This window comes from Uloborus diversus, chromosome 5 (assembly GCF_026930045.1).
Source record: "Uloborus diversus isolate 005 chromosome 5, Udiv.v.3.1, whole genome shotgun sequence".
NCBI classification, from domain to species: Eukaryota; Metazoa; Arthropoda; class Arachnida; order Araneae; family Uloboridae; genus Uloborus; species Uloborus diversus.
The window spans coordinates 38,122,028-38,136,508 of NC_072735.1; the positions used below are offsets into that span (position 1 = coordinate 38,122,028).

Genomic DNA, 14,481 nt, shown 5'->3' on the forward strand with positions numbered 1-14,481 from the left:
AAATAGCTATTTTAAATTTAAAAGAAAAAAAAACTATAGATTTCTCATTACAACAACTTCTATTCAGTTACAAGTGGGACAGAAAACAAAGAGGAATAGAAGTAGAGTGTAATTTTATCTTTGGGCTAAACAGATTGACAATATGCAGAAGTAAGATAAAAGCAAGCAACACCAAAAGAATTTCCAGAATTTTGTATTTGGGATTGAATTAATAGCAAGATATGAAACATGTGAGTCACAAAAATTTATTTCAAATAATATGTTACAAACGTGAGAACCATGATTTTTACATTTTTGACACAGGATGTGGCAAGGAGCTGAATTTGACATATTTTGGCATTCCTCCCCCTCTACCATTTGTTCTAAATTTTAAAATTTAAGGTTTGTAGCCACACTTTTCCAAATGTTCAAGGTTTTCAAGCACTTAAAAATGAAATTAGTTTTTTCAAGCCATTTCCAGTTTTTAAGGAACGAATTATGAATTTTTTTGGGGGGAGTTAGGGACCCACTTCAAAGCAGGGGCCCTAAGCAATAGCTTGTTTACCTTATAGAAATTTCGGCCCTGTTTGTAATTCACTCTTACCTGCAAATTTTTGCTTGATTTGTTTGTAATTTTTACGAAAATTCGTCAGTTTTACGGTTAAAGGTTTTTTACGATTTTACCGATCTTTGTTAGCTTTTTATAGATTTTTATAAAATTTCAGCAAATTTTTCCAAAACTTTTGATGACTCAATTATTTAGATTTCAATAATGACAAGGTCTGACACAATTAGACTTAGATGATTATGACTTACATTACTTTTTAAACAGTATTTATAAAGTAAGTAAAATTGTACTCTCCTTCTAAGTGAAAAGATTCATTTAATCAGAATACTCAGATAACTGAAATTTATTCAGTTTGCGGAAGTATTTATTTTCCCTCTCTCTCTCTTAAAAAGATAGAGAGAAGGAAAAAAACTATGTTTTTTGTTTTTTAGAATTTCTCAAAAGGCTAATTAATCTACTAAGAATATAAATATTATGCATAAATATACTTGAAATGTGGACACAAATCATAACGAGAAGATCGTTATGTTAGCGCTAATGGGGGGGGGGGAGTTTTCCTCCCTTTGCTTTAGGTTCTAATTTGTTGAAATAATTGTCAATTATTATAAGTGTTGCAGCTTAATGTATAGCTCGTTTAGCCTATATTTTCATTCGTATACTTGCCCAAAAGGTTTTTCAGTCCAAAATAGTGAATTTTGACACATTTTCAACACCCCAGTGACAGCTATACTATTTTTATTTAATGTTCGTCCCCCTCCCCCTTTTCTTTTCTCTCATCAGAAAAGGACATTCGCTTTTCTCTTCATTTTCATTGAACTATTCAAAAAAGAAAAAGTCATGATTTTTTTGTTTTAAGATTTTGGAAGACGTGTTGTTACTATATAAAGTCCTCCCAAAACTGGGGGACATTGCCCCTATGCCCCCCTCTAAATCCACCCATGCCCTTCTAAACTATTCAAAAAAGAAAAAATAATGATATTTTTTTTTAAATATTTGGAAGATGTGTTGTTACTATGTAAAGTCCTCCCAAAACTGGGGGGGCATTGCCCCCCTCTACCCCCCCATAAATCCGCCCATGTCAGACATATTATATTATTCAAAGGAGCTTCGATTGGGTTGCTGCGAAAAACCATATCTTCATACAGCATTTAATTGTAAAACAGCTTTGAAGGGCTTTCTTTTCATGTAAGGCCAATTAAAATTGTTTCCTAAATATAAAAATTTTCAAACAAAAATTCCTTTTGCCACCCGGGATAAGCTCCAGGTTGCCGAAAACATATCCCTGTAGGAGGAAATTCAGCAGGAAATATTATTACAAGTTACGAGAATTCTCTGTAATCTTTCTCAATTCCGCTTTTTACGAACAATAATATGTCATCAACTTCGTCTTTTAGAATTTAAGTGGAATGTGTACTTGATTGAAATGTTATAAGTTCTGAATGATGGAGATCTTTCCACTAAGTTTTGAAGCGCTTAAATAATTGAATATCTGATCTAGAACTAAGAAAGGCAAGAACTACTTTAAGGACACACTCTGCAGTACGATTTCAAGTGCATGATAATGCCAAATGTTATATATCACCGTTCAGTTTTTGCTCCAAAAAATTGCATGCACAATTTATACGGTTGGTATTGCAAGTCGTTGTATCAAACACAACAGCTAGAGCAGTTAGCTAAAGAGCTATCATCTAAGATATCATATACAACTGAAGAAATATCTAAGGAATTCCTAGTAGCTCTTCAATATTAGGACCTGAAGCAATCACGGTAATCCTGTCGGCGTTCTTTTTCCAGTTACATCTGAATGTAGTTTTGTATCCCAGTAAATAACTGCAAAATATAAATTCATGAAATTTAATTTTACCTCTCGAAGATTTTCTCTTGATATCTTAAGGAATGTACGATTGATCACTAGGTCATTTGGATTTGAATTTACTGCATCTACATAGGCTGTAAATAAATGAACAACATCTTTATCCCTAATGTGGCATTTGTCTAACAGTGATGAAAGGCGAGATGATATCAATAGCTGGCAAGCTTTTTTGCATTGTGGTAGACCAGCTGTAGAAAACAAAAGTTCAACAGGTTTGGATAGATACACATTTCGGTTTCTAAATCTTGTGAATCGCAATAATTTGATAATAAAGGACTATGTACTGAAATAGAAGAAAATTAATTTATAGATTTCTACATTGTTCCGATCTGGATTTTTTTTTTTTAATTTCTATTTTAACTATGTAAAATACAGTATATTTTTATGTTAGGGGTAATCGAGGGAATTTTGTAAATCAACACCCCCAAAGCCTGGAGGAGGCAATTTGTTGTTGTCAAAGATCATTCATTAATGGCCTAGGTCATTCATTAATGGCCATGTGTTCATCTTGGTGGGAAGAAACGTTCCCCTGCCGCTTAATTGGAACAAGCGCAGAAAAACGGTACGCTTGACCCAAGTGGCCATTGGTGTTCATGTACCCTCTGTAACATGTTAAATTTTACAGAATGAAAGTGAGAGAATGGTCAGTCTGGAAGTAGCAGCACCTATTGAGGTTCAAAATTACTTTAAATATAAAACGTTAGAATATTTTTACATAAAAATGAGAAAATCCGCAATTTTTTCTTCGAAATTCAAAAAAGGGGGCCCTAGGGGCACGTGTTAATATTTATGGATTGACTTAAAATTTTGCAAGGATCATTTATTTGTATAATGGAACAAATTGAGGGGGCGTCGCGTAAAATATCTGCAACTTCAAAAATAAGGACCACCCTAATATATATATATATATATATACTAGAGGACCCGACAGACGTTGTTCTGTTCAAACTGTGTACATTGAAAAGTTAAAAAATTGCAATAAACTATCAAGTGTTTGAACCGTTTTGTTGAAAAAAATAAGTAAAAAGAAAATGTTTTAAGATGCTTGGTGTCAGAATGCGTATATGTTATTTATTTATCTAATGTCCACTGAGCTGTTGTTTTACTAACTATTTTTTCTCCCGTACTTGATGGTTTGTTCCTGCAGCCATACTCAAAGGATAAAAATCGTTCTCAGATATTAAGTGTAAAAAACTAACTACCCATCTAGAACAAACGGGAAATCCCGCTGCAACATCCTCATATGAAAAAGAATAAAACAATTGAAAGGATATTATTTGAAAAAAAATGATAAATTTAAAAACAGTTCCCTGAATAAGCGAACCCCCCCCCCTCCCGATATAAAATAAACCTTCTTCAACTTACATGACTAAACTCTTTAAAAAACAAAAACATTTCTTTGCAATTTAAAATATTTTGCGAAGTAAACAAAAAATACAATAAATTACATTAACAGTAGCTTTAAAATGTAAATAAATGATCACGCAACTCTATTGTTTATAGCCAAAGTCGCCAAGCCAACACGTTACTGTAATCCAGCCGATCAGTGAGCGAAGCCAACTCCGACCGATTAGCTGTCTGATCTTTTGAAGGAAAACTTTTAAAACTTCATATATTGCCTAATTTGTTCTTTCCACCAAAGATAAAGATCTTCCACTGTACAGAACTACCCTGTTGTAATTTATCTGGACGAAGATAAAATTTGTTTTGTGTTTAAATTCCACCGTCTTTTCCTTTAATACTGTACTGCTTCGTTAGATAATCCTTAAAGTATTCTTGACATTGGTGCCAAAACTCAGATGGATTTCAGCCAAGAAACAAATGCTGCTAGGTAGGGTACTTTCTGATCATAAGCACCCATCCGGTCACATGGTTCAACTACGACGACAGAATACACGTTTTGCGTGAACCTTGCAGTACTTTACTTTAAAATATATCACGGGACTTAAAATCGTTGCTTTCAAGAAATGAAGGCTTCATCTATTCTCTGCACTATCTATTCTCAATTGACATATCACAGTAGGAAATTTCATTACAAAAAGCAGAGCTGGCTTTCTTATTGTCCTTTGGCAACGGATTAAATATTTATTTCAATTCTCGCTCAACAATAGGTTGAAATAGATATGAATCATTTGGGAGATAAAACCATCCAATGTTTAAATTAATTAATTAATTAACAAACACGTTTCCGATTTGATCCATCGCGCTTCGAAACCATGCTTGCCACAACTTAATTTCAAACAAAAAATTTGATCAAAATCGGTCCAGCCGTTTAAAAGTCTTATGGTGACAAACGTCTGCACAGAAGATTTTTATGTATTAAGATATACAGGGTATAACATACTGCTATATATATATATATATATATATATATATATATATATATATATATATATATATATTGCAGTAATATCTTCACTATAATAGTTACTCCTTTGTCATAATAGTTCCTTTAAGAGTTTTTTTTTTGGTCAAAAATGAGAAACATTAGAAATAAATTTGAAAAAAAAAGTGACTTGATATATTTTTAAAAGCTGATTTTCATAAGAAAAAAAATTAATTAATTTGAACAAGAATAGTCTGTTGATGTTGCACAGAATTTTCTCCATTGCCAAATTGAGGTGTTTTAAAGTTTAATTAGAAGTTAAAATTTTCCTTTATAATTATGGTCTTCTCTATAGTTTCTGATTAATTATAATTTTGTTATACTTTAGGTGTGAAATCAAGGCATGGTGCTGAAACTGGAGATGCAGATGAGGATGATGTTTTTATGGTTAGTAATTTCTTGTATTTGAACTGTATATAGTCTGTGATTAAAAAGTAAACAACAGTAAAAACTTCACAAACAGCAAAAAGTTTCTGAAAAATCAAATAAGTGGCTAAAAAAATCAATGCTAAATGTGTTTGAAGGATTTTGAATTTCAACAGTATTGAACCATATTAGCATCATTTAGTTCATTTGTTTTTACACATTAGGGTGTAGTAAAAGGATTGTTATTTTCAAGGTTTAAAAATTGGAATTTTAAAAATTTACATTGTTTTTTTAATTAAAATATATTTTTTCTAAAAAATACTTCCGAAAATTTAAGTTAGTTTTGAATTTACATTTTAAAATACAACTAAACTTGAAAGTGATATTTTGAAATGTATTGCCGCCAACTGATCAAAATCATAAAATTATGAGGATTGCACAAACTTACCTGACTAGCCCTAGTCACTCCTACCTTGAAAAAAGTCATCCTATCCTGTGAATACACAAGTCTGCTTTTAGCATCTTTGTTTATCACGCTTTCAATATATTTTTTCAACTGCACTTTTAAACTTTGAACTCAATCTAAGAGCTGTGGCAATGGATAATGGCTTTCCATTTACTTTGACTGCTAGTCAATGTTAAGAACTGGCTAACAGATCTTTGGTCCATTTGTTTCCTTTGCTGCAAGTATTACTATCCTTTATATTGTTTAGCTAGTTACTTAATCTGTTAACTTAATTTTCATGAAATAAAATTGAAGCGTCCTTTTTTTTTGTTCTATGTGCTGATGTAAAAGTGAAAGATTACTTAATCCATTTTGGTTGTTGAAATATATTTTTCCATTTAAAAAAATTATGTTTGATTGTTTGAATTAAATGATCTAATTTCAAGCGATATGTAAAAAGAGCTTCAAATTTTTTATGGCAAAGATTTTTCACAAATTATAAATACCGTTATGAGCAGAATGTCAAATATGTGCAATTTTATCAATAGAACTAGAATGTTATGAAATAAATTGTCAAGTAAGTTGTCTTTTTACACATTTATTAGATATATTGTAGTTCTTTGTGAAATTCTGAAAACCCCAGCAAGAACAAAAAAATTTACTTTATTTCAAAATTGAAGGTTTTAAAACCTTCATGTAATAATATGGACACCAATAAGATTTTTCACATTTGATGTCATTTGATGTCACAATCCTTAGAGGTAATTGCATTTAGGAATAGATGAAGGTAAAAAGAAAACTATATTGGAGTTTGCTATGCCGCAGGGAAGCTTAAAAATACAGGAATTCATAAGCAATAATTTAAAAAAAGGGGGGGGGGATTTTGAAAATTTCCTTAAAAACCTGGAAAGGGCAGGGAATTTTGGTTTCAAAAATTGAAGTTGCAAAAATCAATGTCTATCAGATTTGGATAATGGAGGTTCCTCCATACAAGTAAATAAGTTCTTGATAGATATTTTTAAAGTACAAATGCTGAAACATGAAGACAAATTAACAGTAATAATTTCCTGACAACATTTAATTTTTGAAACTGAATAAAACAAATTTAAAAATGAATTTGAATAACACAATCATATTGAATGAATGTGAAAATGTGTCAATGAATGTGCATAACACAATCTAATTGGAGAAATTAGGTAGTACATTTCAAACTGAATAGCACAAAAAATAAAACTAGTTTGAAAACAAATCAATAAAAATCAATAGATATAATAACATTTCCTTTTAACTGATTTACATGGAAGGAATGTATTAATTATGTTTCAAACAAGATATTTATTTAAAGATAAGTATTAATAACTATTTGAAATGTGTATCACTGACAGTATGGTACATAAGTTAAAAAAATTACCTTTGTGCATAAAAGGTGAAATAAGAAATAGCGTCAAATAACACAAATTGCAGATATGTGTTTCGGCGTTACAAGGAACGCCTTTTTCAATGCAAAAGAAATGAGCTCAAAATAAATAAATAAATAAATAAAATAAAATAAGTATTTAAATTAACAACTTATGGTGGAAAAAACTAGTGTAGCATAAGGGCCTTAAAAATTTCTACGTAAAAGTTTGCAGAATTTAAATTTAAGGGAATTGCTGTTTAAAGTTAATTTTTCCCCCTTAGTTTTAATGATTTGTAACTAAATTTATATTGTTACAACATAGGCAGAGAAGGAGTAAGAACAGTTTAAAATGTGCAAGTGTAATCTGTAGTGGCATTCTATAATAATGTACTGAACTATTTTCTTACCTAAACTGCCCGACTTTAAGCAGAACTCTGCAAACTGTTATGCTTGTCGTAATTACTGATGATTGCTGTAAATTTTATACTATCTGTAAAAGTGTTTTCATATATGTAATAATGATACTTTTTTGCTCAAATATAAAGCATTGACATCAAAACTTAAAATGGCAAAATATTGATGTGAAGAAAAACACTCACCCTACTAAAACAAAATATTGTAAATGGTAAAAACAACAAGATCATACCTCTGCAATAGAGTTTGAACTGATTGCTGGGTCAATGTATTGTAAATAGAGAAAAACCCTAATTTCTATAGCCATCTAGTTGTTAATGATGTAGAAAAGGTTTTCATGAAATTAATGGAGGCGTAGTATGATAAATATAGATAGAAATAGATATATTAGTAGATGTTTGTTAAGAGATATAGATTTATTGATTGAAATTATTTTTTTACTGCTGCTAAATTGATTTAAGCTGCAGGGTTATTGAGTTAATCAAATCTATTTAAGGCGACAGTCCTGACATGAGAAAGTGAACGACACAGAAAGCAAATTGCACTAGGTGAACTATCTAGCCTCAAAAAGGGGCTAGTGTAAACATAAAATGTTTGCAAATTTTATTTATGTGTATTTTCTTAAAATTGTGAATGTCATATATATTTATTGTATTTAAATCCCTGTCATGTAACGATTGACAATGCTAAAATTTGTTTAGAAATATCATTGTAAAGAAATATATTTTTTTAAAGTTGAAATATTTTAAAATGAATGTAATATGGCTTAAAAGTAGTGTACGGCATAACCATTATAACAAATGACATAAGGTGTGAAATTAAAATTTTATGCTCTGATTTCATAATCGACTTTCAATTGCCATTTTCTTTTTAGGCAGTAGATCTGCCTTGCACAGAGTCCCGATCATCAGCATCCAGCAATGAAAGTGCTAATGGTATTAATATATATAGGCCTACATCTGCCACGTCCAGCATCCCGGGTGATACATTTTCAGTCACTTCATCACCTTATACTCATCCCCATTCTAATCAGCATCATCTTCATCGCAAATATCTAATGAAATCATCATGTACGATGCCGGGTGTCAGCAGCAATGGTGGTGATACCAGCGGCCTTACTTCATCAGTGAGTGTAGGAGCTGGAGAATTGCAAAAGGTTCAAACAGAAGACATATGGCTGAAAGACACTGCACACTTGAAAGATATCTCTTCAAATGGGCAAGAAGAAATAGAACTCAGTTCATTACCTTATGTTCAGTTCTCTAAAGATAGGATGAGAGCGACAGAACATGATTACTACTATCCATCTGTGGATACACTAAAGAGTGGTAAACAGGAACTGTCGGGAAGTTTCAAAAAGCATGTATCTACTGTGTGTGGTGAGCCTCCATTACTGCCTAGTAAGAAAAAAAGCAGTTCGAAGGAATCTCGACAGCAAATATCACTCGACAGGTTGCAGTGTCGGCATTGCCTCGAGATATATGTTGAGGAAGAAAACCATCCTGGCAGCTGTGAATTTGGACCCGATAGGACGTTGTCTTGCATAAATCATGCAACTTGCTTCTCCTGCACCCAATGCATGCTGTATCACTGTATGGCTGACACAGAAGGAGATTTTCACCACCACCCTTGTTCATGTGATGCTTCCGATGATCACTGCCGCAGGCGATGGACAGGTCTTGCCTTGCTCTCAATATTTGTTCCCTGCCTCTGGTGCTACCTGCCTCTTCGTGCCTGTCACCGCTGTGGAGTCAGTTGTGGATACTGTGGAGGTAAACACGAACCTGCATAGTCTTATTTCCTTTCAAACATGCATTCAAACATGTTTTTTAAAAAAAGTAAATCCTACTTGGGTACACACTGCCTGGATTTCAATTCTTCAAATAATGAGATTTCTAATCTCTTTGCCAAAGTATGCATGGGACATACTTTATTTGTTGATGGCCAGTAACTCATATGGCCCCAATTTACTTATGAGCACCCACCAATTGTAATATAATTTTGTTATCATGTGTAAATGGCTTTCTGATGGAGACATGCTTTTATCCTGTTTTATTTTCAAGTCTTGTACATTTTTATGAAAAATTATTTAATTGTAAATCTTTGTACTCTCTCTTCTCTCTCTCTTTTCCTTTTTCCTAATTTTTTTTTCTTGTGTAAAAGCATTGCTGTAGTGAATAAAATGTCCCAGTGATTTTTATATAGGCGTTTATAAAATAATGTTGCTATCAATTTCAATCCTGCTTTTTCATGATACTATCTGTTTTAATTATAAATGCTTCAGCAGAATGGTCTCTGGACTCCAATCTTGTTATATAATGCAGTACTTTATGCTTCAGATGTTTACAAATAATTATTTATGAATTGTTTTATTAATAATCTAGCATTTTTGTTGGCAAAAAAATTAACCATTATTTTACTACTAGAAAAAGTATATAATTGTTCCAGTTTTAGAATCGCAAAATTTTATCAAAAGAATCCATACTACAGTTATCAAGAAGAGAAATGTTACTCATAAATTAATATAAAGAGATTTATTATACTACTCAAATTGTGCCTTATAATGTGGAACTAACTTAGTTTTAAAAGAATGTTTCTACAATTTAGGAATTTATTGAAATCCAGTTTTTTCCCACATAAGTGTAGATAGTGAAATGTGTATTTTTCAGTGTGTTTAGGTTGTCAGATAATTACTTTTTTTTCAAACAGTATGCTGAAACAAATTCTCACTCTATTGTAACTTTAATTTCCTCCTATTTAATTTAAAATTTCTAGAAATATTAACTCTCTGAAACAACATAACCATATGTAGCAAAACTGACTTAGAAAACTAAAATAATGTCAATTTGTTTATTTATTTTTCATTTTGAACTTAGTAATAAATTGCATTGTGCTTTTAAACCTTTAAATTATTTTTCTGTTACGGAGTATTATTTTACAAAATTATGAAAATATTTTCATTGAAAATGCTAAAGCATTTGTCATTAGAAACGTAAAGGTAATTTTTTTAAGCAAAGCAAAAAATATAAGGTCAGTTGGGATAAAAACAAACTCAATTACCACACTTGTAATTTTAAGAACTGAACTGTTGGTGAATGAGGTAACATATTGTAGACATTCTAAGAGTTCTACATGTTGCCAAACAATATGTACATTTTGTTTGTAGATGACCCTGAAAAAAAGAAAGTTGGTTTTTAAAGTTTAATGATCTTTCATTTTTTGCTCCACAGCAGATCCATGTATGCAAAGTAATAGGTTTCAACTAGTTTTACTTGTCTTGTGGAAGGTTCTTAAAAACATGTATTTATGAATTTCCCCTTCGCAGCTATTTCTTATGTGCAATTTAGGTGTTTCCATTTACTCCATAAATACTGTACTCAACAGTAAATGGAAACATCTAAGTTTTTCATTCCTCCTATTTTCATTTGTTTATTTATTTATTTTAGAAGGTTAAATTTTGAAGTAAATTTATTTTGTGGGTATTTTACATAAATTCACTGCATAGTGTAAATCTTTGGTAAGATTTTTTTTTTTTTAATGATTTCAGATTACATTTAAAAGATTCCACTGGTCGCATGTGCCCTATGGGCCACAGATTGAGTATTGTTGATGTAGAATTTCTTGAGGTTCTAAACTGATTGCATTTGTGCAATTTTCTACCTCCATCAACCTCATGGGGAAATAACTGGAGTATTTCTACGTAGTTGAACATGCAATACATTTGCTTACGTAAGAAATCATTAAGCATTTTAATTTACATTAGCTGTTATAATGTAAACATGAACTTGTTGTAGTTAATATTATCTTTTTTGCCCTCTGAATTGCAAAGAAACATGATTTCACTTACTAACAGTCTTAAAGTGAAACTTTTCACACCCAGCCATTTTCACTGAGTGACAGTCACACAAATAGTTTTATATCCCAATTCATCCAAAAAAAGAAAAAAAAAAAAGGATTTCAAAAAGTTGCAACTTTTAAATTTTGTTTGCCTTTATCCCAAATGACCTGAAACAGTTTGTATGATGAAATATTAAATTATTTTATTTTATTTAAAAATATTTTGTTTTATATCGTGAAATCAATGTAAGCCATTAAATTCATGTATCTGAACTTGATAGTTGGCGATTTTTAAATGAATACAAAAACTTCTGCCAAATGCAGTTGAATATGCATTTGCTTATGTAAGAAATCACTAAGCATTTCAATTTACATTAGCTGTCATAACATAAACATTAACAAGTTGTAATTAATGTATTCTTTTTTGCCCTCTCAGTTGCAATTGTAATGTTTTTTCTCCTCTCATAAAAATATCAAGTGACAAAAAGTATTGAAACTACAAATTAGAATAATACAGAAGTGAAAATCTGAAACTCCTCTTTTTTTATCTTCATAATTGTGCTTCACAAGTTCTTCCAATTCAATGACTAAAGTGGGTGGTGTATGCAAATCTTATGCTCTAGAGAAGTTAATCTCTGTCTTTGTGAAGAGGTTTTTTTTTTTTTCTTAAGAAGAATGTGAAACATTTCCAGGGTCAGCAAATCCTTCCAAAACTGATTTAATAGTTTTCAGATTCTTTTAAATTTCTAGTCTGAACTCTTTTTTCTTTTGTTCCCCTTTCCCACTTTACATATCTTTCTATCCAGTTCTTCTGAACCTAACATCATTATACAAAATAATATTTTATAAAGGATGGTGCTCAAATGTTTTCAGTTACCTTCACTTTTCTTAAATGCTAAAAGAAGTGTGAGAAGAACCAAAAGTGGGGAATTTATAGAGTTTAAAAATGTTTTGTAATTTGATGTTTTAAGTATAAACAGGGCAAAAAAGTTAATTTTGTAAAAATGATCATTTGTTTCATCTGATGATCAAATCCTTTCAGGAAAGTTTAAATATAGTTACTAATAAATTTTATCATAAAAATATATATTTATTAATTCGAGCATTCTGCTTTAAATACTCATTTCATATACTATTGTTTTAAAATGTTTGAATGCATAACCTTTTTAGTATTATTACCCTAATAAAGTATCTGGTATTTGTATAATTTTTAGCCAAGAATTTTTACTTTATTTCATTCCCTGATCGTTAACTATGAAAATGATGCTTTAAACTTAAAAAATGCAAATGTGTTATATGATTTGAGTAACTTGAAATATATTTCTATCCCCAACTAATGTACTATAGTTGGGGTAAACCTAACTTGGCAGATTTGTGAAGGCTACGCAGATCCTAATCACAGCATTACGAGGCTGCCAGGTAAGGTTTGCCCCAACTATATTTACATCACTGAAGCTCCTTTTTTACATTATTTATTCAGTTATTTGTACAACAGTCTTTTATGCGAGCTGATAATTGGACTTGAAAATTCATTAGCAACTAAATGCCTTTTTTACTAGCAACTAAATACTTTTTTTTATTACTTGTCATTTCATCTGGATTTTAAATTTTTATGTGATCAATAAAATTGCCGTAAGAAAAACTTATGCAATTCTCTTCTATGTTTTCAGAACATGGAAAAGAATTAAACCCAATCCACAATGTAATTTTAAATAAATAAATGGAGTAGGTATGAGGCTGACATTCAAAATCACAGGTCATAAATAGTAATTTCCAATCAAGAATTAGTCTCCAAAGTTTTCATCATTTAACACCAATTATTTGATTTGATGAGTTTGAAAAGTGAGAAAGGACAAATAAATTGTTGAACAGAACTTAAATAAAAATTTAAGTAATAAAATATTGAAAGTTGGCAAACCAAAGTTGGTACTACAGTAGAGTCTCAAAAATCAGAGGTAATTGGGGCTCACACTCTGATTACTGAAAACTTGGATTATCCAGAAAATTCTTAGTGACTGAAACTTTCAACTGTTCTGATGACATAAGGACATTCCATTTTTACTTCTTTGTACAAAGAAAAGGAGAAATTGTCTTCATAAAAAAAATTATCACTCAAATTCAAACATTTTTTAAAATTACCCCTAATTGTATATTGACTGCTTCTTTTCACGGTGTCAATATATATTATGTGTGTAAACTTGTATCTAGTATGCAACTAAAAAATTCATTTAAACTGCCTCCAAATCCAGTTAGAAAAATATTGCCATGACATTTGTATGTTGCGTACGTATGTATTTGCATAAAAAAGTTTCCAAAATTGTTATTTGTGGAAACTTAGAATTTTGTATATACAATGGCATTAAGTTGTGCATATCCATTTTTGATTTTAATCGGATGTTCCAAAAGAGATGCTTACCTGTTCTTTGAGGTAAGACAATGTTTACTTCAAGTTTTTTATCGCATCAATATCTCCAAGGCATATCTGAATCCATCTCCATTAATCGATAAATATTTCGTGCCACTTAACTTGTGTTGTTGATACCGACTTCTCGAGGTCTTTTTATTACTTTATTGTATGTAATTAAGGAAGTTTTACAAAAGTGAATAGTTTAAATTTTTGAGTTCATGAAAATCATATTTTCGATTTAGTAAAGTATAATTGAAGAGCCTCAAATTTCACCGAACCTCCGACTTTCAAGACTCTACTGTATTATTAACTAGTTTAATTATTTTTTATTTAACGTGTGTAACAAAATATTTATTGGTCTAACAATATATCTTAAGATTTTCTTATAAATACAAAATTAAAATTAACAAATTATAACGTCTCACAAAATTATAACCCATATGGTAAATTCTTAATGAGTACGTTTTTGTTCCCTTTTTTTTTCACTTTGAAAAAATCTCATTTTTTTTCTGATCATTTATTCATCAAAAAAACTTTCTCTTAAAATACCATAGGGTTTTGAGTGACTGATGCATTTTCATCAAACAAAATTTAAGCAATTAAAAACTATCCTATTACATTTTAAACAGTTCATTACAAAGTCATTTTTACAGTTCATTACAAAGCATAAACAAGCTATATTATTCTTAACTCTAAATATATCTGTTATAAAATAGAAACATACATTAGAAAAAGCGAAGGGAAAAAAGTGATATTTAGCGTATCAAAATAAGTTTAAAAAAAATAGTAATCAGCAGGTTCATAATT

At 30.5% G+C, this 14,481-nt stretch overlaps 1 protein-coding gene across 1 annotated transcript in view; it reads left to right on the forward strand.

Moving 5' to 3' along the window:
- Positions 1-9,222, forward strand: part of LOC129222700 (sprouty-related, EVH1 domain-containing protein 1-like) — a 30,132-nt gene extending 20,910 nt beyond the window's left edge. The window contains exons 4-6 of the mRNA XM_054857231.1: positions 4,745-4,772; positions 5,163-5,197; positions 8,309-9,222. Coding sequence (XP_054713206.1) covers positions 4,745-4,772; positions 5,163-5,197; positions 8,309-9,222 — 977 coding nt within the window. The remainder of the gene's footprint in view (positions 1-4,744; positions 4,773-5,162; positions 5,198-8,308) is intronic.
- Positions 9,223-14,481: the final 5,259 nt, after the last annotated feature.